The following is a 25,690-nucleotide window of genomic DNA, read 5'->3' on the forward strand; positions in this document are numbered from 1 at the left end:
GCAAGAGAAATGCAAATTAAAGCAACATGACATTTTCCCCTCTTACCTAGCAGACTGACAAAGATAACAAAAGAGAAACAGAATGAATGTGAGAGGAGCTAATGGGCACATTAGTACATTATCAATAGCACTCTGAAATGATATGACCTTTCTGGAAAGTATTTGGAACTACACTCAGAGAGTCACCAAACTGTGCCTACTAGGCTTATAACCCCAGAAAAATCAAAGAAAAAGCAAAAGGATCTACTTGCACAAAAATATTTATGGCAGCTCTTTTCATGGGAGACAAAAATTTGGAAACCAAGGTGGGGGATGGCGAGCAAAAATTGGAAATGAAGGGTGGAGGGAGTGTCTTCCTACTGGGGAATGGCTAAACAAATTGAATGTAATAGAATAGCATTATGTCATAAGAATGATTAAATGGGCAATTTCGGAAGAAATTGAGAAGACCTTTACGAACCAATGCAGAACAAAGTGAATAGAATGAAGATAATTTATACAATGACAATGCTACAAAGAATTTTGATCAACATAGTGATAAGCCATGAGTCCAAAAGAGTGAAGATAAAATTTGCTTTCTAACAGAGGTGGTGAACTTAAAATGCAGATAAAGGCATTTTCAGACATGGTCAAGGTGGGATTTTGTCTTGCTGAACCACTGATTGAGGATTTTCTTTTTAATTTTTTTGCTCAATAGGGCTGGAATGGACATATAGATTATTTTAATTAAATTAAGCTATATATCCATATATAGTGGGCATATAGGTTAATTTTTGAAATGCTTGTTAAATGAAAAAAAATAAACTGTGAAAAAAGAAATACCTTGTATGGAAGATGAGTACCCAGCAGATCAGTATCATGAAGTATGCAGGATCAAGGAATTAAGAACTAAAGGAAACTTAAAGAATATTTAATTTACACATCTCTGCTATGAGCTTTTTAAAATTTGTCCCAAGGTTTTATTTTGGGGGGGTTTTAAATGTAACTATCATATGCCGTTGATGTGTTGTTTAGTTTTGCTGAACTGCTTTTCTGGAAAGAGCAGAGATGAAGGTTATATAAAAAGGAAAGATAATAATTTTTTTAAAAAAAATTCAATAAACATTTATTAAATTATCAACTATGTAAAAGGCACTTAGCTAGAGATCTAAAGACAAAAACACGACACCCTAGAAGGAGCTTACACTCTACTGCGAGAAGAAAGACAGATACTATATGTATAAGAGAACACTATTTATTCTGAATTCTAATTTGAGGCGAGGGAGGGCAGGGGAAAGAAAATGGATTTGGGCATGGGAGAAGAGATCAAGAAAAGCTTCATATGGAAGGTGGCAACTGGTCTGAGCACTGACAAGACATATAAGGAAAGAAGTACAAACCAGGAATGGGGCAAGGGTGGGGAAGGGGAAGGAAATAATACACAAATGCATGAAAATGAAATGTTTGGCATAGGGAACAGCAGTTAGTCCAGTCAAGCTGCAATGCAGTGTATGAAGGAGTGTAATATGAACTAAAGCTAGAAAGTCCACCTTAGGCTGCTACACTGGGGACTCAAGAGGTCTAGATGAGAAACCTGGGAAACCAGCTAGCAGGAACCCCTGTAGTCCCTCCAGCTACTACAATGCTTCTCAGAAGAGATCATTACCAATATCAAGATGAGCCCAAGTCAGGCTCTGGCTTTCCAGAAGATAAGGACCTGGAGCAAGTTGCTTAAATAGCAAAAAACTAAGGTGAAGTGACACAGCAGGCTCCCAAAATGTTTCACGTTTTCAGGTTTTAAGTATCTACCTAGCCAGAAAGTATAATAGGAGTTATCAATTTTTTTATTTCATATTTTAAGTCTTTGCCAATGGACACTTGTGAGTCTCTTTTAGGTTTTAAGTATTTCTTTTGGGCGGAAAAAATGAATAGCTATCCTATACATGAACTATTTTGTACATTTGGCACCTGTCTATAAGGGTCTGATGCTCTCTACATGAACCAAACCTATACTTTGTCTAAGTGATTTCCTCTAGGTTTCTAGGAAAGGAGGGCATAAAGAACCAGAGAAAATGGGGCAGGGAGGAAGGGGGAACCTGATTCCTCTCTTTAGGGTCCAGGTTCTTCCAAGACTGAATTAAGTGAACATGAGCCTAAAGCTCAGGCCTCTTAATGTAAAAGGATGCTCTCGGGGCAGCTAGGTGGCATTGTAGATAGAGCTACCTGAGTTCAAATCCAGCCTCAGACACTTACTAGCTGTGTGACCCTGGGCAAGTCATTTAACCTTGATGGAAGGAAGGAAAAAAAGAAGTTAAAAGGATGCTTTAGCTGCTACCCTGAGACAGTGTTGGGTATGTCTTTACATAAGAACGGCTATGAAAACTGGAAAGCAGATGGGCAGAAATTAGGTTTAGACCATTGCATATATGCCTATCTAGCCATCATTCCCATCTCCTCATTGGAAACTTGGACTCCACCACTGGAACCACCCTGAGCTCTGACAAGTGAGCTGTTGCTTTATCTCACCCAGATCCAACATTTACTTCTAGAAGGTCATCTCTAAACCATACATTTTCAATCTTCCCTTACTTTCATGTAGTCTTCTCCCATCAGAATGTAAGCTCCTTGAAGGTTGGGTCTCTCTTAATTGGGTTTAGCATAGTTACTATTATATAATAAACACATGCTCTAGAAAAATAGAGAGATAGATGCTCTAAATAGAAAGATTCATATGTCTATATAAAGATGTAGCTGTAGACAAATAAAAAGATGTAAATGTGGACAGATGTAGATATAGTCAGATTCAAAGGCAGACATGTAGACACACACGTACAGCTATAGGTGTGGAGATAGAGATATATGTAGAAGTTCAAAATGGTTATGACCTGACTATGATGCCACATCAAAAAAAATTTTTTTTTTAGAAAAGAACAAGAGTAAATACCTTTTACAACTCCAGCTATGGCAGAATTCCTATGTAAACAAGGATATTTTAACTACATGAAATTTAAAAGATTTTGCATTAATAAAAATCAACAAAGATAGAATTAGGAAAGAAATGCTAGTGGGAAACAAATCTGCTTAAAATAACACTGATAAGGGTCTGAATACCTAAAACATACAGGGAACTGACCCAAATATAGGACACTAAGAACCAAACACAGAAGTAGTCAAAGGATATGGATTGTTCAAAAGAACTATAAACTCTAGCCCACGTGAAATATGATCTAAATCACTAATAGTAAGAAAAAGGCAAATTAAAACTTAAGTTTTACCTCATACCATGCAAGTTGGAAAAGATAACCAAAAATGGCATCAGTCAATGTTGGAATGGCTAGGGGATAACAGACTGTTGTTGGTGGATATGTGAACTGTTTAACTATTCTGGATATCAATTTGGAATTATGGGAAAAGGGGATTGATGAAACTGACCTATACCTTTTGACCTAATAATCTCGCTACTGGGCATGTAAGGAAGGAAGTTAAAAAAAAAAATCTTCAAACATCCATAATTGGATAGAACACCATGCTGTGGTAGCAAAGGATTGAAAACAAAGCAAGGCGCCTATCAATTCTGGAATGGCAAAAAAACAAACATGCAAAACTATGGTATATGAACGTAATGGAATATAGTTATGCAATAAGAAATACTGAATACGGAGATCGCCAAGAATCATGGCAAGATTCCCATGAGCTGGTGCAGAGAAAAATAAGCAAAACCACAAGAATGACAATATAAATGAAAAGATTAATAAAAGGAAATCAAATTGAATAACTAAAAAACTAATAAATGACTCAGAGAATCCATAATAAAACATACCTCCTCCCTCGTGGTAGAGGCAGGGGACTACAAGAGGGTTATTGGAATATTGCACACAATGTCAGATGTATTCATTGAATTAGACATTTTTGCACAATTGTTTTCCTTTATTATAAGGTAGGGTTCAGTCTGAAGGAAGTGTTGAAATGTAATGTATAATGTAATATACATATATATACATATAAATGTAATGCAAGACATAATGTAATATAATGTAAAAACAGAATGCATCAATAAAACAATTTAAGTTTTAAAAAAAGAGAAAGTTGAAAAGCTGGGTCGGGGATAAATTGTGAAGCATCTTAAATCTGAGGTCAAGTTTAGTTTTATTTTAAATCCTAGAGGCAATAGAAGCCATTGGAAGCTTAAGGAGGAAAATGACAATGGTCGCATGTGTGCCTTAGGAAGAAGATTTTGGCAGACAGAGGAACAAAGAGATCAAATCAGAAGAGACTAAATATACAAGTCTAACACAGAAGTAACAACAGCCTAAATTAGGATGAATGGTCACTTAAATTCTTTAAATTCATATTAATAATTAGCTAAACAATAAATATACACACACATACGTGTGTGTATATAAATGGAGATGAGATGAATGCAAGAGATAATGTGTAAAAGAAAGAGATGATGAATTGAGGGGGGCGGAGCCAAGATGGCAACTGGAAAGCAGGGACTTGCCTAAAGCTCTCCCCCAAGACCCTCCAAACATCTATAAAAATGGCTCTGAACAAATTCTAGAACTGCAGAACCCACAAAATAGCAGAGGGAAGCAAGGCTCCAGCCCAGGACAGCCTGGATGGTCACAGGGTGAGGTCTATCGCATGGAGCTAGGAGCAGAGCAGAGCCCAACGTGGGCTACTCCCGGACCAACCAGATCGGGAGCTGGGTGGAACAGGCTCTAGTGCCCTGAATCAGTGAGCTGTGGCAGTTACCAGACTTCTCAACCCACAAACACCAAAGATAACACAGAAGGTTAGTGGGAAAAAACTTCGGGGACAGAGTGAAAGATGTTCATGGTTTGGCCACCACACTGGGAGCAGCAGAGGTGGTACAGCTACAGAACTACAGCTGCAGTTGCTTCCAGCCCCAGGCCCACCTGGTGGGAGGAATTAAGTGGCAGATCTGAGTGGGAGTGCAGAGCCTGCTCAGATCTGAGTCACAATCCAGGTTGGCGGTTCTTTGGGGAGGAGGAGCACTGGTGTGGCAGAGCTTGCTGTATAGAAAAAGCTCTGAAAACAAGCTTGGGACAAAGTACTCTCTACTCTATAAGCAGTCACACACTAACAAAAAGCTCAAGGGTCAAGTAGTTGGCTGGGAACATAAGCAGGCAGTGAAAAAGGATGCAGACTAAGATTCAGACTCTACAATCTTTTTTTGGTGACAAAGAAGATCAAAACATACAGCCAGAAGAAGTCAACAAAGTCAAAGAGCGTACATCAAAAGCCTCCAAGAAAAACATGAACTGATCTCAAGCCATGGAAGAGCTCAAAAAGGATTTAGAAAAGCAAGCTAGAGAAGTAGAGGAAAAATTGGGAAGAGAAATGAGAGTGATGCAAGAAAATCATGAAAAACAAGTAAATGAACTGTTTTGTTTACATTCCTACATGGAAAGATGATGTGTATCATCACATAGTGCTTTACAAACCTTAAAATCTTACATAAATGTGAATTATTATTACAGGGAATCATCTACATAGAGATGTTAATTAAACCAGGAGAGTAGATGAAGTCACCAAGGGAGAAAGTACGAAAGAGTGGTTATCAAATTCTCTTGCATATGGCATAGTATTTCTTTTGCTGTGAAGAATCACTGCATGAACCATGGAGGCACTGCATGAAGATATGATTTCAAGTGTAAGTTGTTCCATGCCATTTGAGAAATATTTAGTGACACTCACAATATATTAGTGGTGCTATAGTAGACCCTTTGAGAACTCTGGGACAGAGAGAGCAGATGGTCCAAGACACAGCTTTAGGCAACTTCCACTTAGAGGCAGGAAGATAGATAATGGTCCACAAAAAAAGACCCAGGAGAAGCAATAAGACAGATAGGAGAACCAGAAGAGATTAAGTGTCGTGGAAGACAAAGAAGGGCAGAGAAACCAAGAAAACATTTTTCTTTTTCTTTTCAGTTTTGTTTTAGGCTTATAAAACATATCATGACAAGGACATCAGCTAAGACTGCTATTAGTGGAAAATCTTAAAATAGATAGCTACTATAGTTCTTAACAGCCAAATCATCCAATTAGTCCATCAATATGGACACCCTCAACAAGGGCTACACAGCTGAACCCCAAAATTAAACAGAAGAGACCAGACCAGATTATTTGGGAATTTGGGAAACTAGATAAATTTCCATTGATCCCAAACTGTTTGCTACTACAGAAATCCATCTTTAATATCAATATATTCCCAATGATGGTGCCAAATAATGGAATACTATAATCTTGAAAGAATTAAAGGTACACCCATGGGAAAGGCCATGGAAAAAAACACGGTGCCCAAAAGCAGGGTCAGATGTTGTGAGTGATAACTCATTTGCCAGAAGGTATTAATGAAATATACAGAAGATAACCAAAAGAAGGTCAGAAAGGGACACAGACAACTAAGGCAATGTTGGTACTACCATGTTAAAATTAACATACACTTTTTAGATGTGCATGTAATGGAATAATAATTAATAATAGCAAAAAGAAAAAAATAATAATAGGGCCTACCTCCCAGGGTTATTGTGAGGATTAAATCAGACAATAATTTTAAAGCTTTTACAAAGTTCTAGCACATAGTATGTGCTATGTAAATGTTTTCTATTATTATTATTATTATTAAATATGGATTCATGGATTCATATATAGCTATCGTTTCTGCTTTTTGCACACGGAAATGGTAATGTTTGTCAAGTATATAATAAAAAAGAGAAATAAGCATTACTGAGTGACCAGAATCAGAAGACTAAATTAACAAGGACAACAACACTGTAAAGCAAAACAGCTGTGAAAGACTTAAAAACTGTTTACTGCAATGACCAGCCACATCTCCATAGGATCTATAGAGAAATGTTACCTTCCTCCTAGGTGATGGGCACAAAGTCAGAAAGAAACACACATTTATGGACGTGGCTACTGTGTGTATTTCTTTTGCTTGATTATGCATGTTTGTTACAAGGGTTTTTTTTTTCTTTCAGTTTTGAATTGAGGGTGGAAAGGGATTGATAGTCATGCCAAAAAGGGGTGGGGGAGGGGGGTAGGGAGGGATAAGTGAAACACTTTTTTTTTAAATGCATAGAAGAGCCACTGAAATATTGTTTTAAAAATCACAGGACAGAACAAAAGGACGTTCAGAAGGAAACACAGACAAGCAGGGCAATTTTGAAAGTAACATAGAATTTACTATATACTTTTTTTTTAAAAGCAAGTGTTATGAAGTAGAGACTAATAGTTTCACATAGAACTCTTTTTGTGTTCTTTTGTGTATGTTTGTATATAGAAAGATAGAAATGTTCTCTATTTTGTTGGATGTTTTAGTTGCCAAATTAAAAAAATAAATTAAAGCATGACAAAGTATATGCCAGAAGGTATGAGAAAAAGGAAGCAGGTTAATCATATGGTAAGAATTAGAAACAACAGCTGGGCATATCAAGGGGCACACTGTTAGCAGAAAGACCTTGTAGAAGCTTCCAACACACTGGGATCCTCTATGGAAGCCTTTAAGAATAATGTAGATGAAAAAAAAAAGAATAATGTAGATGAGAATCACACAAAATGAGAAAGCACAGAACTGCAATCTTTCTCAAAGGAAACAGACCTCGGGAGTGGAGTCAAGATGGCAGCTGGAAAGCAGGGACTCGCCTAAGGCTCTCCCCCAGGACCCTCCAAACAACTATAAAAAATGCCTCTGAACAAATTCTAGAACTACAGAACCCACAGAACAGCAGAGGGAAGCAGGGCTCCAGCCCAGGACAGCCTGGATGGTCGCTGGGTAAGGTCTATCGCACAGAGCTAGGAGAGGAGCAGAGCAGAGCCCAGTGTGAGCCGCACCCTGACTAAACAGACCAGAAGCCAAGTGGAACAGGCTCTAGTGCCCGGAATCAGTGAGCTGTGGCAGTTACCAGACTTCTCAACCCAAAAACACCAAAGACAACACAGAAGGTTAGTGGGAAAAGCTGTGGGGACAGAGTGAAAGGAGTTCGCATTTCGGGCCACCACACTGGGAGCAGCAGAGGTGGTGCAGCTCTGAGGACAGAACTACAGCTGCAGTTGCTTCCAGGCCCATCTGGTAGGAGGAATTAAGTGGCAGATCAGAGCAGGAGTGCAGAGCCTGCTTAAGATCTGAGTCGCGGTCCAGGTTGGTGGTTCTTGGGGGAGGAGGAGCACTGGTGTGGCAGAGCTTGCTGTGTAGAAATAGCTGTGAGGACAACAGCATAGCACCTCAAGCTTGGGACAAAGCACTCTCTACTCTACAAGCAGTCATACTCTGACAAAAAACTCAAGGGTCAAGTAGTTGGCTGAGAACATGGGCAGGCAGTGAAAACGCACCCAGATTCAGACTCAGACTTTGGAATCTTTCTTTGGTGACAAAGAAGACCAAAACAAACAGCCAGAAGAGGTCAACAAAGTCAAAGAGCCTACATCAAAAGCCTCCAAGAAAAATATGAATTGGTCTCAGGCCATGGAAGAGCTCAAAAAGGATTTGGAAAAGCACATAAGAGAAGTAGAGGAAAAATTGGGAAGAGAAATGAGAGTGATGCAAGAAAACCATGAAAAACAAGTCAATGATTTGCTACGGGAGACCCAAAAAATGCTGAAAAAAATATTGAAGAAAACAACACTTTAAAAAATAGACTAACTCAAACGGCAAAAGAGCTCCAAAAAGCCAATGAGGAGAAGAATGCCTTGAAAGGCAGAATTAGCCAAATGGAAAAGGAGGTCCAAAAGACCACTGAAGAAAATACTACCTTAAAAATTAGATTGGAGCAAGTGGAAGCTAGTGACTTGATGAGGAATCAAGATATTATAAAACAGAACCAAAGGAATGAAAAAGTGGAAGACAATGTGAAATATCTCATTGGAAAAACCACTGACCTGGAAAATAGATCCAGGAGAGACAATTTAAAAATTATTGGACTACCTGAAAGCCATGATCAAAAAAAGAGCCTAGATATCATTTTTCAAGAAATTATCAAGCAGAATTGACCTGATATTCTAGGGCCAGAGGGTAAAATAAAAATTGAAAGAATCCACAGATCGCCTCCTCAAAAAGATCCTGAAAAGAAAACTCTTAGGAACATTGTCGCCAAATTCCAGAGCTCCCAGGTGAAGGAGAAAATACTACAAGCAGCCAGGAAGAAACAATTTGAGTATTGTGGAAAAACAATCAGGATAACACAGGACCTAGCAGCTTCCACATTAAGGGACCGAAGGGCTTGGAATATGATATTCTGGAGGTCAATGGAGCTAGGATTAAAACCAAGAATCACCTATCCAGCAAAACTGAGTATCATGCTCCAAGGCAAAATATGGGCTTTCAATAAAACAGAGGACTTTCAAGCTTTCTCAATGAAAAGACCAGAGCTCAGTAGAAAATTTGACTTTCAAACACAAAAATCAAAAGAAGCATGAAAAGGTAAACAAGAAAGAGAAATCATAAGGGACTTACTAAAGTTGAACTGTTTTGTTTACATTCCTACATGGAAAGATGATGTGTGTAATTGACACAGATGAAGGGCACAGGGGAGTTGAATATGAAGGGATGATAGCTAAAAAAAAAATCAAGTTAAGGGATGAGAGAGGAATATATTGAGAGAAGGAGAACGGGAGAGATAGAATGGGGTAGATTATCTCAAATAAAAGTAGCAAGAAAAAGCAGTTGAAGGGAAGAGGGGGCATGTGAGGGGGAATGAGTGAATCTTGCTCTCATTGGATTTGACTTAAGGAAGGAATAACATACACACTCAATTGTCTATCTTTCCCCACAGGAAAGTAAGGGGAAGGGGATCCCTTTGAAAAGAGGCAGGGTCAAGGGAGAAAACTGAATAAAGGGGGACAGGATAGGAAGGAACAAAATATAGTTAGTCTTTTATAACATGAGTATTGTAGAAGTATTTTACATAATGATACATGTGTGGTCTATGTCGAACTGCTTGCCTTCTTAGGGAGGGTGGGTGGGGAGGGAAGAGGGGAGAGAATTTGGAACTCAAAGTTTTAAAAGCAGATGCTCAAAAAAAAAGTTGTTTTTGCTTGCAACTGGGAAATAAGATATATAGGGAATGGGACATAGAAATATATCCTGCCCTACAAGAAAGTAAGGGGAAAGGGGATGGGGCGGGAGGAGTGGGGTGACAGAAGGGAGGGCTGACTAGGGAACGGGGCAATCAGAATACATGCCATCTTTGAATGGGAGCGAGGGTAGAAATGGGGAGAAAATCTGTAACTCAAAATCTTATGGAAATCAATGTTGAAAACTAAAATATTAGATAAAAATGATAAAAAAGTGTAAAAAATTAAATGTGGATTCAGAAGATGAGCTTTAATACTTACTAACTACTTGAATAAGAGCAAGTCACTTTGTATCTCTGAATCTTAGATTACTCATATGTGAAATGGGGATAATTACACCTTCCAGGGTTGTTGTGAAGAAAACATCCTATAGATAGAAAATTTTTTTATTACTTCTGTCTATGTCTACATAATAAACATTAATGCATATACTTCTAAAAAAATATATCACACATACTAATTACCCAAGACACTCCCTTGAACTTCTTGACAACTACCTGACAGATAATTCTGAAGCAATACGTAGGAGACTTAGAATCTCGAGGGCAGAAGTGCTGGAAAAGACCAAAGGGAGGGGGGATCTGAAGGGAAGATATGTTTGCTTAGACTTTAGACCAGTATTCTCCAATTTGTGGCAGGTCAAAGTTTTCCAACGACTCTCACTCTTGCCCTCTAATGTTGACTAAGCTCTATTCATCAGTTAGTTCTGCATTGTGACTGACCTAAATCCCTCAACAAAAAAAAGCTTAATGCATGGGCACTGATAAACTAACAGGGCAGGGAAGGAGACAAAAAAAATTAAGAAATGACCTTTTTTGGAAGAGTCACGAAGGCAGACTCGCAGAAGGAGAAAACATCCAAATAATCAGGTCCAACAATAATAACTCAAGTAACAACTCACATTTTTATACATCACTTCAAGATTTACAAAGCACTTTCTTCTTGACCGAGAGAGCTCATGAAATCTGATACAATGACCAGAGCATTCGATCAAGAACCAGGAAGATCTGAGTTCAAATGCCATCTCAGATACTTACTATTTGACTCCAGTCAAGTCACTTCACCCAAGTCCCAGCTGCCTGACTTATAAAACGCAGATGATAATATTAGCACCTACATCAAATGAGGTGAAATGTGTAAAGCAGCTTTACAAGCCTTAAAGTATGTGATAATTATTAGCGATTGTTGTCCTCATTTTGCATGTGAGGAAAGTGAGGATCAAAGAGATTAGTGGACTTACAAAGAGAGAGATTCTAAGGGCTAAAGCTGGTGTCAGAAGCCAGCTCTTCTGATTCCAATTCTAACGCTCTTACTGTTATAATTCGGGCAGCCACCCATAACATGACATGACCAAAGGTGGTGTTAGAAACATCAAAAATACACACATTGTTATCTCCATGTGATGTGAGCTGCAGTGTAATGGGTACAAAGGAGACATTTCCAATCGCAGGAGGTAAAGTACTGCTCAGACACCTGCAAAAGAGAAAACAGCAATGCTTCCCCTGATTCCCTGTTTTCAATATTTGGCCTGGGATTAGGATGACAGATCTTCTTTGAACTAGAAGAAAATCTTACAGGTCATTGAGTCCAATCTCTCATTTTGCAGATGAATCGAGGGCAAGGGCTATCTGCCCAAGATTATAAAGGCAGAATGTGGCAGAAGAGGAATTTGAATCCAGGTTCTGATGGAAAAAAGGGAAGGTAATTTGTATTCTCAAATCTAAGATTCTTTGATGTGTGGGGTAGGACATTCTGACCTCCAGGGAAGGGAAGGTACTTTATTGTTCCATAATAGCAGGCAAGAAAGATTTGTTTAGGAAATGGAAGTTAGATTGCAACAACTGATGCTATCACACACTTCATTAATGGTCATCTGTAAGGTCCCTCAAACCTATAAAAGTTAGGGAAGGAAAGAAGGGAGAAAGGGAGAGAGGAAGGAAGGAAGAAAGAAGGGAGGGAAAGGAGAAGAAAGGAAAGGAAAGGACAAGAGGAAGGGAGGGGAGGGGAGGGGAGGAGAGGAGAGGAGAGAAGAGGAGAGGAAAGGAGAGGAAGGAACAAACGAACAGAGGGAAGGGAAGAAAGAAGGAAAGGAAGGGAGGAACATTTAAGTCCCTACCAGATGCTGTGCTAAACGTTTTACAAGTATTATCTCATTTGATCCTCACAACAACTCTTGGAGGCAGGTTATTATTATTAACTCCATTTTACATTTGAGGAAACTGAGGCAGGCACAGGTTAAGTGACTTGCCCAGAATCATACAACTAATGAGGATCTGAAACTGGATATGAACTAAGGCCTTCTTGACTCCAAGTCCTGTGCTCACTGGATACATAGCGCCACCTAGGGGCTACTAAAAAGTCCAGATCTCTAGGGATAAGAGTATGAATTAACTCCTCCGGTGAAAAGATGATTTTAATTTTTAGTTTGTTTTTTTCCTCCCAGAGAAGGTACTGATCAGAGAAATGGCAACTTGGAATATGAAGCCTGGGAGGGATGGGAGAGGAGAGCAGGGTTCATGGTATCATCCTCAACCCAGTAATCAATCACAGAAATAGAGACCGATGTAAATTCTCACAAAATTAATTTAACCTTTTCTTAGCCTAGTGAAGAGGAGGATGCTTTATTTTACAGGACTTTCCTTGGCTTTTATGCCGTATAACCTTGTGTTTTCTTGTCTTCATATATCTTCTGCAAGTGGTAGGGGAAAAGATATGGTCTGGTTTATGATTTCGAGATGCCTGGGCACTGAACCATAAACAAGATGTTTGCCCTGACCTTCAATCAAGATCTATTACACTATGAGATCAGAAATCCCATCCTTTACTTCTGGCTATAACCAGAAGGTGATATATTAGGCAATGTAACTTCTACTCCATCTGTGAAACTGGTATTATCAAACCTATCCCTCTAACAGGGGAAAAGAGAGTAAGAGATTTTACAATAAAAAAGAAAGAGAAAGCAGAGAGAGAGCGAGCACAGTATTGTAAGAGCATGCAGTATCATGAATTCCTTAAAGCCTTCATTTTTCTGTTGGTAAAAGCCTGTGAAAACATCCCACAATACACAGAGGGTAGCACCATATTGACAAGAGAATGGAATATAGGAACAATGAAATCCAGAGGGCAGAACCAACCTGCTCAGGTTCCACATGGCAAAACATGGATATCTTTTCCTTTACGGCCATTTCAATGGGCTTTGAACTTCTGCATACAATCTGTATCAAAGTCAATGAGGTACAAATCAGTCACCAGGAGACAAATAAGATAAAATGCGATGCTACAGAAATAAATCATTCACTTTGTGACCTAGAAAGGAGCATGATCTTTTCTGTAAGAGGCTTTGAAGTTGGTCCAAGTCATTATGAAGAAAGGCATTAACAGTAGGTGACATGTATATAGCACATTAATTTTATGGGGGAAAAAATAACTTTATATCCATTACCTCATCTGATCCTCATTTAAAAAAAAATCTTATAAGCTGGTGGTGCAAGGATCGTGATCCCCATTTTACAGAGGAGTAACCCGACTTTTCTAAGGTCACACACTTAGGAGCTCAATCAGGACTTAAACCAAAGATTTCTGACTCTAAATACAGTGCTCTTCTTAACACTACACCAAATCTGTGGATAAGGCCCTGAATTCCAAAGTGACTCAGATATGTGTGTTACATAATATGTAATTATATGCTACACGAACTCAGATATAATGATAACTAAAGTTATCACTATAAGTACCCAGATCGATGCAATCACCAGCCATGATTCCAGAGGACCGATGACGATCCCCTGACAGAGAGGTGGCAGACTTAATAAGCAGAAATACATACGGACATGGCCAATGTGGGGATTTGTTTTGTTGATTGTGCGTATCTGTTACAAGAGTTTTGTTTTCCTTTTGTTTTCAGAAAAGTAGGAGGGGAAAAAATAATGCTTATAATAGAAAAAAAGTTTAACTTTAAAATACTGCAAAAGACATCACTAAAGATGAGATAAAGACAACTATGAAGGGATTTATTTAGATTACTCATTATCTTGAGGCATTGTAGTTTAAACCAAAAATAAAATTTGAGTAATGAGAGTAGTTACTTCTTGAAGTAGTTACTTCAATAACACAAAAAGATATCTTAAGCAGGGTTACCGTACTGAGGGAAGGCCTCCACATTCATTATGGGAGACTCAATTCTCAAATGACAGGTCTATGTAACTATGTAACTGTCTTACTGTCAAACTATCATCAAAAACAGATAATGATGATGAAAATAATTACATATAATATGTAAAATGATATAATATGTTATATATTTATACATTTTATGTATCATATACATAGTCTTATATTTATTTCTATATTTCATTTACTATATATCTGTTTATATATTATATTTTATATATTTATATTTAATTGCATGTTATATGATGCAATATAATATATAGCATGTAACATTATGTAGTTCAATATATTATAATAATATACATATAAAAAGATCATATAATGCTATACAGGGTGTTCTTAAAGTCTCAACACATAGGCAAAAATGCATATTTTCAAGAAATGAAATAAATGAAATTTTCAACATTTTATTTAATTGGAATATTAACAAATAACATCTTCAATATGATTTCCATCATTTGTGATGCAAAGGTTGAAGCACTTTGCAAGCTTAACATGAACTCGATGCAATAACTCCACATTTCCTATATGTCCAGACTTTAGGAACACCCTGTATAGTAATGTAGCACTTCAGGATGGGACAATGGAAGGGCAGTATATTAAAGTGGAAACTGTTGAATTTAGCATCAGAGGATTCAGGTTCAATTCCTGGCTCTGGCACTTTGTACCAATGTCACCTTGGGTAAATTACATCACCTCTCTCTGGTCTGTTGCTCCATCTGTTAAATGAGGTGACTAACCTCTATGACCTCTAAGGCCCCATCTAGTTTGACCTCTATGATCCAAAGAGAATGTAAACGCTTAGTTGAGAACTGGGAGCAATACCGTACTTTCTGGCTTCCAAACACAAAAGGCGTACATAGAGCTATGACATTTGTTTTACAACTGGAAAGGACCTCATCTAGTCTAAACTCTTAACTCTAAATGAAGCAAGTGAAGCCCAGGGAGATGGAGAGACTTTCTCAAGATCAAATAATTCATTAGTGGCAAAGCTGAGAGCTAGACCCCAGGTTTTCTGACTCCCAATGTCAGGCTTTTCCCTACTACCCTGCCCCAACCGCACAACTGTGTATATGCTGTTTGTACCATTGGTCCTTAGTTAAGCAATCTGGGTGAAAGATGATACAGAAACTAAACCCTTTCTATACATTCTCATTAACTTAGCAGGTCAGACATCAGCCCGGAAAGGAAAAACAACTTAGGAACTCTGACCAATGCAATAACCAACCTTGTCTCCAAAGGACCTTTGATGAGTTATATTATCTTCCTCCTGACACAAAGGTGATGGACTCAAGATACAGAAACAGTCAGACATTTTTGGATGTGGCCATTGGGGAAGGGATGAATCTTGTTTCACTCTGCTAGTTTATTATGAGGGGTTTTTTTTCCTCTCCCAGTTTTTAATTGGGGGTTGGGAGAAGAAGAGAAGAAGTTAGCAATAGTGATCCCCCAAAGAGGCATTTTTTTAAATGCACAGAAGTTTAAAAAAAAAGAGAGACAAGTAGGGCAGTTTTGAGAGTAATGTGTAGAATTTATTATACACGTTTCTTAAAAGTTAGTGGCATGAAATGGAGATCCATGTTTCCTTACAAAATTTCTTTTGGTGTTCTGCTATGCATATGGAAATGCTATTTTGGAGGGATGCCTAAATTCAGATTTTTTTAAAAATTAAATAAACAAAAACTTACCAGGTCAGGAGACAATCCTAAGCCTCTCAATGCCCGAACACTATTTTGTGTAGGTTTGGTTTTCTGTTCTCCAGTAGCACTGGGCTGGAAGAGAAATGTTAAAGGCTGAAATTTTTACAACATAGAATGGCCCTACCCAAGACAAAGAATAAAGAAATACATACAATAATTATGTCCGCCATGGTCAAGTAAAGTGGAAATCTGAACAAAAAGTGAATTTCATCATCATAGACAAGTAATTCAAACACCCCATAACTCTCCAGATTGAAAAAGAAAACCAGGGGAGAATGGAGTACTTCTAAATCAGCCTTTAAGAGATCTGATTTAACTGGGTAATACCATCTCAACTATCCATTTCTCTAACCTGTGAAGTCATAGCCTCCATTTGCATATAACATAATTACTTTTCCATCTGACAACTTAGGATAGAAGTAAAGCCTGTTAAAATTTGGCTATCTCTGGTCAATAAAACTAGAGGTTTTAAATAACTTTTCAGGATAAGTGGATTTGAATTATCTAAGGCTTCTTCTACTGTAACGGTACTGTAATCAATCCAGGCCTCATAGCAGAACAATATAGATAGTATCAAATTTTCTATCAGGTCCCTTCCACCCATCCTCTGAAATCTTATCACAGAGACAGGTTGGGAGGGAAAAGGGGAGCCAAATACAAAAAAGCAGAGTGCACAAAAAAACACAGAATCATCTTTTTAAGTTTATATACTTTACTATCATTGGTGGAAAAAAAAATTTTGTAAACAAGTGAAAGTTTGCCATGAACCTGCATAAGAAAAAAAATCTACTAAAGTGAAATATTTGTGCTACAAAGAAGTGACATTTATCTGCTGCTAAAACTGGCTTCTTGTTTTATATTGTAAATAAATTTATATATTATGTATAAATAGCTAACATCACCAGCAACTTTTAAATCTTCAGGACAGGCAAAGGATAAAAACCCACAAAACATTAAAAATTGATAATAATAATAATAGTTTTGAATTTGCATAACACCGGAAGGTTTGCAAAACTCTTGACATGTGTCTTCTCACTTGATTCTCACAACCCTATGAGGTATAGGCTATTATTAATCCCTCATTTTACCAATGAATAAACTAAGGCTCAGAGAGATTAAGCGACCTAGCCATGGTCACACAGCTTGTTAGTGATTGAGGTAGTAGCTGAACCCAGTTCTTCCAGACTGCACACTCTCTCCACAACAGCACACTGCTGAGAGCCTACCTGTGGGACAAGGCTAACATGGATATTACAGAAGTTCTCTCTTTTTGCCTTAAATTGGAATTGTCTAAACGCTTCAACGAATGGCATGCCTTCGATGTCTCCAATGGTGCCACCCAGCTGGGGAAACAAAAATACTTGATATTAATATCAATTATTATTTTTACTAATTAATAATTATATAATATAATAAAATACTTAATTAGTATATTAATATTTTATAATTTGATAACAACAGAATGACAAAAAATATCCTATTCTGTGTAGTGCTATTACAGAAACCATTCTTATTCCTTTGGGACCAAGTGCTACAGGTTTTTAAGGAGTATAGACCCAGCGATACCACTTCTAAGGCTGTATCCCAAAGAGATCATAAAAATAGGAAAGGGACCCACATGTACAAAAACATTTATAGCAGCTCTTTTTGTGGTGGCCAAAAACTGAAAATTGAGGGAATGCCCATCAATTGGGGAATGGCTGAATGTAATGGAATACTATTGTGCTATAAGAAATGATGAGACTTAGAAAAACCTGGAAAGGCTTCTATGAACTGATGCTGAGTAAAGTGAGCAGAACCAGGAGAACATTGTATACAGTAACAGCCACAGTGTGTGAGGACTGATTTTGACAGACTTAGCCCTTCTCAGCAACACAAGAACCTAAAACTTTTCCAAAGGTCTCATAATGGAAAATGCCATCCACATCCAGAGAAAGAACCATGGAGTTGGAATACAGAGCATAGCAGACTCTTTTCTCTTTTGTTTTGTTTTCTTTCTCATGGTTTCTCCTATTCATTATAATTCTTCTATGCAACATGACTAATACGAAAATATGTTTAACAGAAATGTATGTGTAGAACCCATATCGGATTGCATGCTGTCTTGGGGAGGGAGGGAAGAGGGAAGGAGAGAAAATTTAAAACTTATGGAAGTGAATGTTAAAAACTGAAAATAAATAAATTAAATATTTAAAAAAAGAAGTATAAAAGCAAACAAAAATGAGAAAAATCAGACTGGGTGATGGGGGAAAAAAGGACTGAGTTATGACAGATGAATAAACACGAAAGACATTAGAGCAGAGGAGAAGACAATTAAGGAGAAGAGAAGGAAGCCAAAGGGGTAGTAAAGGAGGGGAGAAATAAGTTGGAGTGGGTTTAAAGGGAAGATATAGGGAGATGGAAAGAGTCCAGGGATGACGATAAGGAAGAAACTGGACCAGGTGGATGAAGGCGGATGTTAGCAAATGCAGCAACAGTAAAAATGTTTGAAGCATCAGGGAATTCTAGCAACATCACCAAAAAGTTGAATACAGTTGCCCATGTCTATTAGAAAATAACTAATACATTTTCCCTACATTAAGTTCAAAAAATATTTTCAGGTCTGTCACTAACAGAAATAGTCATTCCAAATGTATCTAAGATAAAATATAAACTTCTCATCCTGGCACTTTTTAACTTTCAAGTTTTTTGGTTTTTTTTTTCCCCAGGGGGAAAGGCAGGGCAATTGGGGTTAAGTGACTTGCCCAAGGTCACACAGCTAGTAAGTGGGTCAAGTGTCTGAGACTGGATTTGAACTCAGGGTCCTCCTGACTCCAGGGCCGGTGCTCTATTCACTGCACCACCTAGCTGCCCCTAACTTTCAAATTTTTAAAGGCCTCCAACTTACTTCACATTCCTCCCTTTTCACTCCCTCTATCTTCCAGCCAAACTAGCCTATTTGCTATTCTCTAAAACTGGCATTCAATTCCCACCACCATGCACCATAATCATCCATCCTGGAGTCACCTTCCCCGTTTCATTTTCATTCTCTTCCCCAAGCTAAGCACACTAAGTCATCAGGTCTTCCGTCACAAGTCTCATATATCTACCCAGCTTTTCTTTGCTTCCTTCTAGGTTTTCTTTTGTTCTCTGCTGTGCACATTTTACTTTATTTTTAATAGTTAAGATACCTTCGCAACAATCCAGGTGATGAAGTGATGACCTAACCCTTCCCTGATACTTCCAAATTAGGCTTTCTAAAATACCTGTAGTGTACTCCTTCCTCATCTAAACCTCTTGGAATCCTTAGCTTCCTTCCAAGCTCAGCCTAGATGCCATCTCCTAGGAGAGGCCATTGATGATCCTCTCTACTTGTTAGCAGTCTCCTTTCTCAAATTATCTTTTTTTCATAAATTTTTTATTCATTTTAAACTTAAATACAAAACGAGAAAAGGAAAAAAAAGAACATTTCCATGAACACAGCAGAACACAAGAGGATTCAATATAAAAAAATTTCCATTTCAAGAAAACCTATATAATAAACAGTACACATTTTTTTGCTGCCTTCTAGGTTTTCTTTTGTTCTCTGCTATGCACTTTTTTTTTCTCCCTCCCTCTCCCCTCCCCGCAAAGAAGGCTATACATACATATACATAGATATCTATAAAACATACTCATACATACATATACATACTCAGACATGTAATACTGTACTATGCATAGTTCCACTTGCCATCTCTTTCTCTGGAGGTGTCAAATTACCTTTCATTTACATATCTGTTTACATATTATTCCTACCTACTCCCTTCACTTCCCCCCCAAAAATAAAGTTCTTGAAGACAGAGGCTGTGTTTTTGTCTTTGAAACCTGCACATCTAGTACAGTGCTTTGTATATACTAGGCACTTATTAATTGAACAGTGATAGGATATAATCATTCTACAAATGTCACCTAGGTAGTTTTATCAAAAATATTTTAAAAACTGAAATAATTCATCTCAGTTGAAAATTAAGTTAATTTTAAATTTGGCTAGCATCATAATATTGAGGTGTTTACTAGGGGTTAAGCCCTGGGCTGAGAACTGTGGAAGACACAAAAGAATTATAAAACAAGAGGTCTATATGCCCCTTGAGTCCAGGGGCCATGCTAAACACTTTAGTCTCTTCCAGATTACCTATTACAAAGCCTTACATACAGTAAGTGGCCAATAAATGCTGACTGAATTAGATTAAATAAGTTTGCAATCTAGATAGGAGCATAAATAAAAAAGCAAAATGCAACAAATTAAATAAACTTCAGTGCTACCAGGCAGGATGTAAAGACTGAATACAGCAGGTAAGAAATTCTGCAAAGGGAGATAGATCACTGAAGGCCCAGTGGAAAAGGTGGGCCTTGAACAGTCCTGCCGTGAAATTACCTACTCTCATAATTCTAATGCTTACCTCTATGAAAGTCACAAATGAGATTAAATGCCTCCGACTTCTTTTCTAACCTCCAGCTTTATTTTCAACTGCCTTATATTCATAGGTGCTGTGAGGACCAAATGGAGTGGAAATTCCATTAACATGTGTTGTAAGGCTCAGATATAAAGCACTTTGTAAACCTTACAGTGTTATATAAATACCAAATATTATGATTAGCCTCCAGTCTGATGATGACTTCATTGCCTGAGCCTTCTACTGCACTGCTGATTAACTCAACCAATGTTTAGCAATGGGGCAGTGAGGTGACGCAGTAGCCAGAGCACCCGTCCTGGAGTCAGGAGAACCTGAGTTCAGCCTCAAACACTAGCTGTGTGACCCTGAACAAGTCACTTAATCCTGTTCCCCTCAGTTTCCTCGTCTGTAAAATGAGCTGGAGAAGAAAATGGCAAAACCACCCTAGTACCTTTACCAAGAAAACCCCAAATGGAGGTCACAGAGTCAGACAAGGACTGAACAACAAAACCACTTTATAGAGCCAAGCTGGGGGATGCTGGTAAAAGCTTACAACTAGGCTAGAGGAACGAGGGAAGAGGAGTAAGCAAAAACTTTTAAATTTAATCTTCATTATTATCACTTTCTTAGGTCTAGAGATACTCAACGAACAACAATTCAAGCCCTAATTTGTGGTGATTACTAATTTCTAAGGTGTTAACAAACTGAAAACTTAGCAATCATTGTTCTAACACACCCCTACCTACATATCTACTTTGATGTCACCTCAAATTTGGCATGTTTAAAACTAAATTCATTTTTCCCTTCTACCAGAGAGAGAAACTTCACATAATTTTTATAGTCACCCATCCTGGGTGGATTTAACACTCCCCATTCTCTTTCCATATGCAGGCACATTAAATCATGGGTCTTCCTTCACTAGTCTCACATCTCTGTCCCTAACCCTAGGTCTTCCATCATGTCACACCTGGATCATTGCAGAGAACTAGGTGTTCTGCCTCAGGTTCTCTCCCCTCAAAACCATTCCCTGGTACTGCCAAATTAGGCCTTCTAAAATATCAATTTATCCTGCTTTAAAAAAAAAAAGGCTCCAAGGCTCCCCACTGTCTACTGGATAAAGTCCAAAGTCTTTAACCAGGCATTCTGAAGTCTACAGTCTTGACTGTCATCCAACTTGCTTCCTACTACCCCTGAGCATAAACTATAGCCAGCCTTGTTTAATCACCATCCCGGGAACGAACCTTGCTCAGTCCCCGTGCTCAACCTAAATCTGACCTTCCCCTTTACCTTTTCTATCAAAATCCTATTCTATCATTCAAAGTCCCTCTCAAATCTTACCTCCTGTACTAATTAATAATAAAGCAAACTACTCACCTCCTGATAGAGAAATGATGGACTCAAGGTGCAGAATGAGACATACAAACATTTTCAGGAATAGCCAATGTTGGACTTTGTTTTGTCTGACTATGCCCATCTCTTTTTTTTTCTTTTGGAGGGCGGAAGGCAGGGCAATTAGGGTTAAGTGACTTGCCCAAGGTCACACAGCTAGTAAATGTGTCTGAGGGTAGATTTGAACTCAGGTCCTCCCGACTCCAGGGCTGGTGCTCTACTCACTGTGCCACCTAGCTGCCCCAACTATGCCTATTTCTTACAAGGACTTTTTTCCTACTTTTTTTCAGTTGAAGGGAGGAGGTTAGGAGGGGGAACAGGGGGCCATCCAATTTTACCAGAAAAGAAAAAAAAAGACTAGAAAAGAGGGCCATTGAAACATTTAAAAGAAAATGCAAAAGAAGAAAAAAGAACTGAAGTTCTGAAAGAGGGATAGATGAGCAAGATAATTTTTCAAGTAGAATGTTAAATATATTTTATAGATAAACTTTTAAAATATATTTTTATAGTATATTATATCATACCAATGTTAATATTTATTTCATTCATATAATTTTGTTATATAATATAGTGATATAATAAAATATATTTATGTTATAAAATAGGTACTTTTAAAGCCAAGTTATATGTAAAGTATCATATTTTCACAGTCATTTTCTTCCATACTGCTTTATACATGGCAATGCTTTGGGGGCAGGGGGCACAAGGTTGCATGCAGATTTTAAAACTGCTCCTGACAACACAAGCTCACAATGAGCTCTTTTTGGCTTTGCAAAGATACCAACCACTTCTTTTACCCTAACCGTATGCAACCATATGCTGTTATAAATATTTGTGTTTATATCTTGTTCCCTACCCCCCCCAAAAAAAGGTCAAGATCCTTGAGAATAGGAACTGTCAAACGTTTTCTGTCCTCATCTTCTCCCAACACTCCCTTCCCGCCACGTCCAGTGCCTAACACAGTAGTAGCATATCTAGTAGGCTCCCAAATATTTGTTAAGTGAACGATGGGTAGGATTTATACAGGCAGAGTGGTTAGAGAAAAGTGTTTCATGTGGGAGAAGAAAAGAAAAGGAGGTAATATTTTACCCTGAGTAAATATCATTTACATAAATCAAAATCTCAAAGTCAAATAACCTTATCCAGTTCTATTATGAGAAGTGTTGCTATAACTAATTATGAACCAATTACCAGACCAAAGATCAATTCCAAATAATTAATAGTCTACTACTAAAATATGAAGCCAAAATAAAATTCTCTTCTTACCTACACATAAATCATGCCACAAAAACATGCAGGATTTACAGCTAGAATGGACCAAGATTATTACCTCGTCTAACTGCCACATTTTACAGATGGGGTAAACTGAGAAGTTAAAGGTCTTGTTCAAGCTCATTCTTCCCATGACTATACTTCAAATAAATAAGAAAATAACAACACCACCCCCTTATGTTCTCATCCAAGTTGCTGAAAGGGCATTAATCAGATCAAGGGGAGAAGGCATGATGGGATGAAATACGTCACCGAATATCTGTGCCACTAACTCTGGCCAAAACAGCAAGCCACATGAGTGAAGCTGATTTGAAAAAGCAATAGTGAAATTATATCTTTTTTTAAATACCAGCTGTGAATAAAATGTTTTCATAACATTTCTTAATAATTACCACTGAATTTGATTAAATAACGTTCTGCACTATATTTCTGAGGACAAAGTACCATTATTTTAAAGCTGGTAAGGATAATTTTTTTTAAGTTTTCAATTGGTGGCACATCCCTGTTACCTGGGAAGCTGAGGCTACTGGATCACTTGAGCTCAGGAATTCTGAGGAGCAACAGGGAAAAGCTGACCCTGTGTCTAAATTAAGTCTGGCACTAATACGAGGAGCCCCCAGGATGCCTAAATAGGGGCAAACTGACCCATATCTGAACTGGAGCAGGTCAAAGCCTCCGTGCCAACTAATGGCTGATATACTTCCAACTTAGACAAGATAGAAAGTTGTTGTTCAGACATTTTAGTCCTGTCCAACTCCTCGTGACACCATTTGGGGTTTTCTTGGCAAATATACTAGAGTGATTTGCCATTTCCTTTTCCAGCTCATTTTACAGATGAGAAACTAAGGCAGAAAGGGTTAAGTTACTTGCCCAGGGTCACACAGCTTGTAAGTGTCTGGGGTCAGATTTGAACTCATGAGGATAAAGAGACAGAAAGATCCAGTCTCCAAAAAAATTTTTTGAAATTTTTAATGAATGATAAACTGATATAATCAAACTACATCATGGAAATCCCTAGGAATATAATTTTCAACCAGAAAAAGAGAAGGGGAGGGAACAATGCACAAAAAGATGCCCTATCAATTTACCAGGCACAACATTACCAGTTAAAAGCGTAACAAATTTTAAAAATGTTTCAGGGGAAATTACCTAAATAAAAAAATCAAAGTAGACAGACTCTCCACGTAGCTAATATTAATTTCTAAGGCATTCCTAAGGCATCAGATTCTGAAACTAAACCTTTAAAACTTATCTGCTTCTGCACTCATGTGGCCAAGAATGGAACTGCATGCATCCTGTCAACCATCTGGAAAAAAATTTTCATTTTAAACACAGGGATAAAGTCAAATGCAGTTTTCCTACCAAGAATCTTTCAGTGTTACTACTAGTATATTTCTAAATCCTAAATTCTTCATCCCACCCCAATCTCACCTCCAAAGGTCAGGAAAACAAACTCTGTACTACTTATTTAAATGTATTTAGATTTTTTAAATGGTCTAATAACTTCACATCTGGGCCTCTACTTACTATCCTACTGCTACCCTAGCTAGTGAGGATATCTATTTCTATCTATCATCTATCTATCTATAGATACCTATAGACAGATGGATCTATCGATCTAGATAGATGGACAGCTAGATAACCTATATAGATAGGTGGTAAGATAGATAGATAGATCAATTGATAGATAGACAGCAGTTCTATCAATATAGCAAGATCTATTGATAAGTAGGTGGTGGTGGTTATTGCCCTTTGTCCTTAAAGAGGACCAAAATGACATCACTACACTAGAGTCAAATTACAACGAATCCAACTGTGGCTGATCAGGCCAATACAAGGTCAGAAGGCTCTACCATAGGTCGGACACAAATAGTCCGTGTGAACACTTGGGGTGGATTCTCTAAATTTGCACATCTTGCGTTTCTTTTGAACTGTTTCAATTCTGCTTTGCTCATAGAGCACAGCAGCTTCTCTGATGAGGGCATACCATGTTGGGTGGTCCTGTGCCAGTGTCTCCCATGTCGTGCAATCAATTCCAAAGTTCCTAAAAGAGACCTTGAGAGTATCCTTGTATCACTTTTTCTGACCACCATGTGAGCACCTGCTTCATAAGTAAATAGATGAGAAAGAGATATAAATATCTATCTGTAGATACAGAGATAGATAGACCAAGAGAGAGAAAGAGACAGAGAGACAGACAGAGACAGAGAGACAGAGATACCACCTCATCAGCTAGGGTGGCACTGATTTAGTGAGTAGAGACCAGACATGGAATCGGCAGACCAGGGTGTAACTTAGACAAATCGTGTAACCTCTCGGCACATATTTCCTCATTTGAAAAAAAGTGGGAAGGATAATATACTTCCTCCTCTATCATCTATCTGTATAAACCCATCTACATAAACAGATGATAGATATCTCTCAAGCAGACTGTCTTTGAGAAAGCATTTCAAGCAGAACATTCACAGCTAGAACATTCATAGAATGCATCATGTTGGTGTAAAGGAGTCAGGGCAGTCTGATGGGAAGATGATCCCCGGAGTTCAGCCGCATGCTGAGTAGAAAATGCTTAACCACTGGCTCTCCATGCTCAACATACTTTCAAGTTTAATCTATATTATTAATAGTTTCTCCATCACTTTCTTAATTCTAGACAATCAACAAAAC

At 38.0% G+C, this 25,690-nt stretch overlaps 1 protein-coding gene across 1 annotated transcript in view; it reads right to left on the reverse strand.

Annotated features, from left to right (window-relative positions):
• Positions 1-25,690, reverse strand: part of CTPS2 (CTP synthase 2) — a 143,881-nt gene that overhangs the window by 103,763 nt on the left and 14,428 nt on the right. Inside the window, exons 5-7 of the mRNA XM_036746891.1 lie at positions 17,174-17,290; positions 15,936-16,019; positions 13,212-13,292 (exon numbers count right to left, since the gene is read on the reverse strand). Coding sequence (XP_036602786.1) covers positions 13,212-13,292; positions 15,936-16,019; positions 17,174-17,290 — 282 coding nt within the window. The remainder of the gene's footprint in view (positions 1-13,211; positions 13,293-15,935; positions 16,020-17,173; positions 17,291-25,690) is intronic.

This window comes from Trichosurus vulpecula, chromosome 2, assembly GCF_011100635.1.
Source record: "Trichosurus vulpecula isolate mTriVul1 chromosome 2, mTriVul1.pri, whole genome shotgun sequence".
Classification (NCBI taxonomy): domain Eukaryota; kingdom Metazoa; phylum Chordata; class Mammalia; order Diprotodontia; family Phalangeridae; genus Trichosurus; species Trichosurus vulpecula.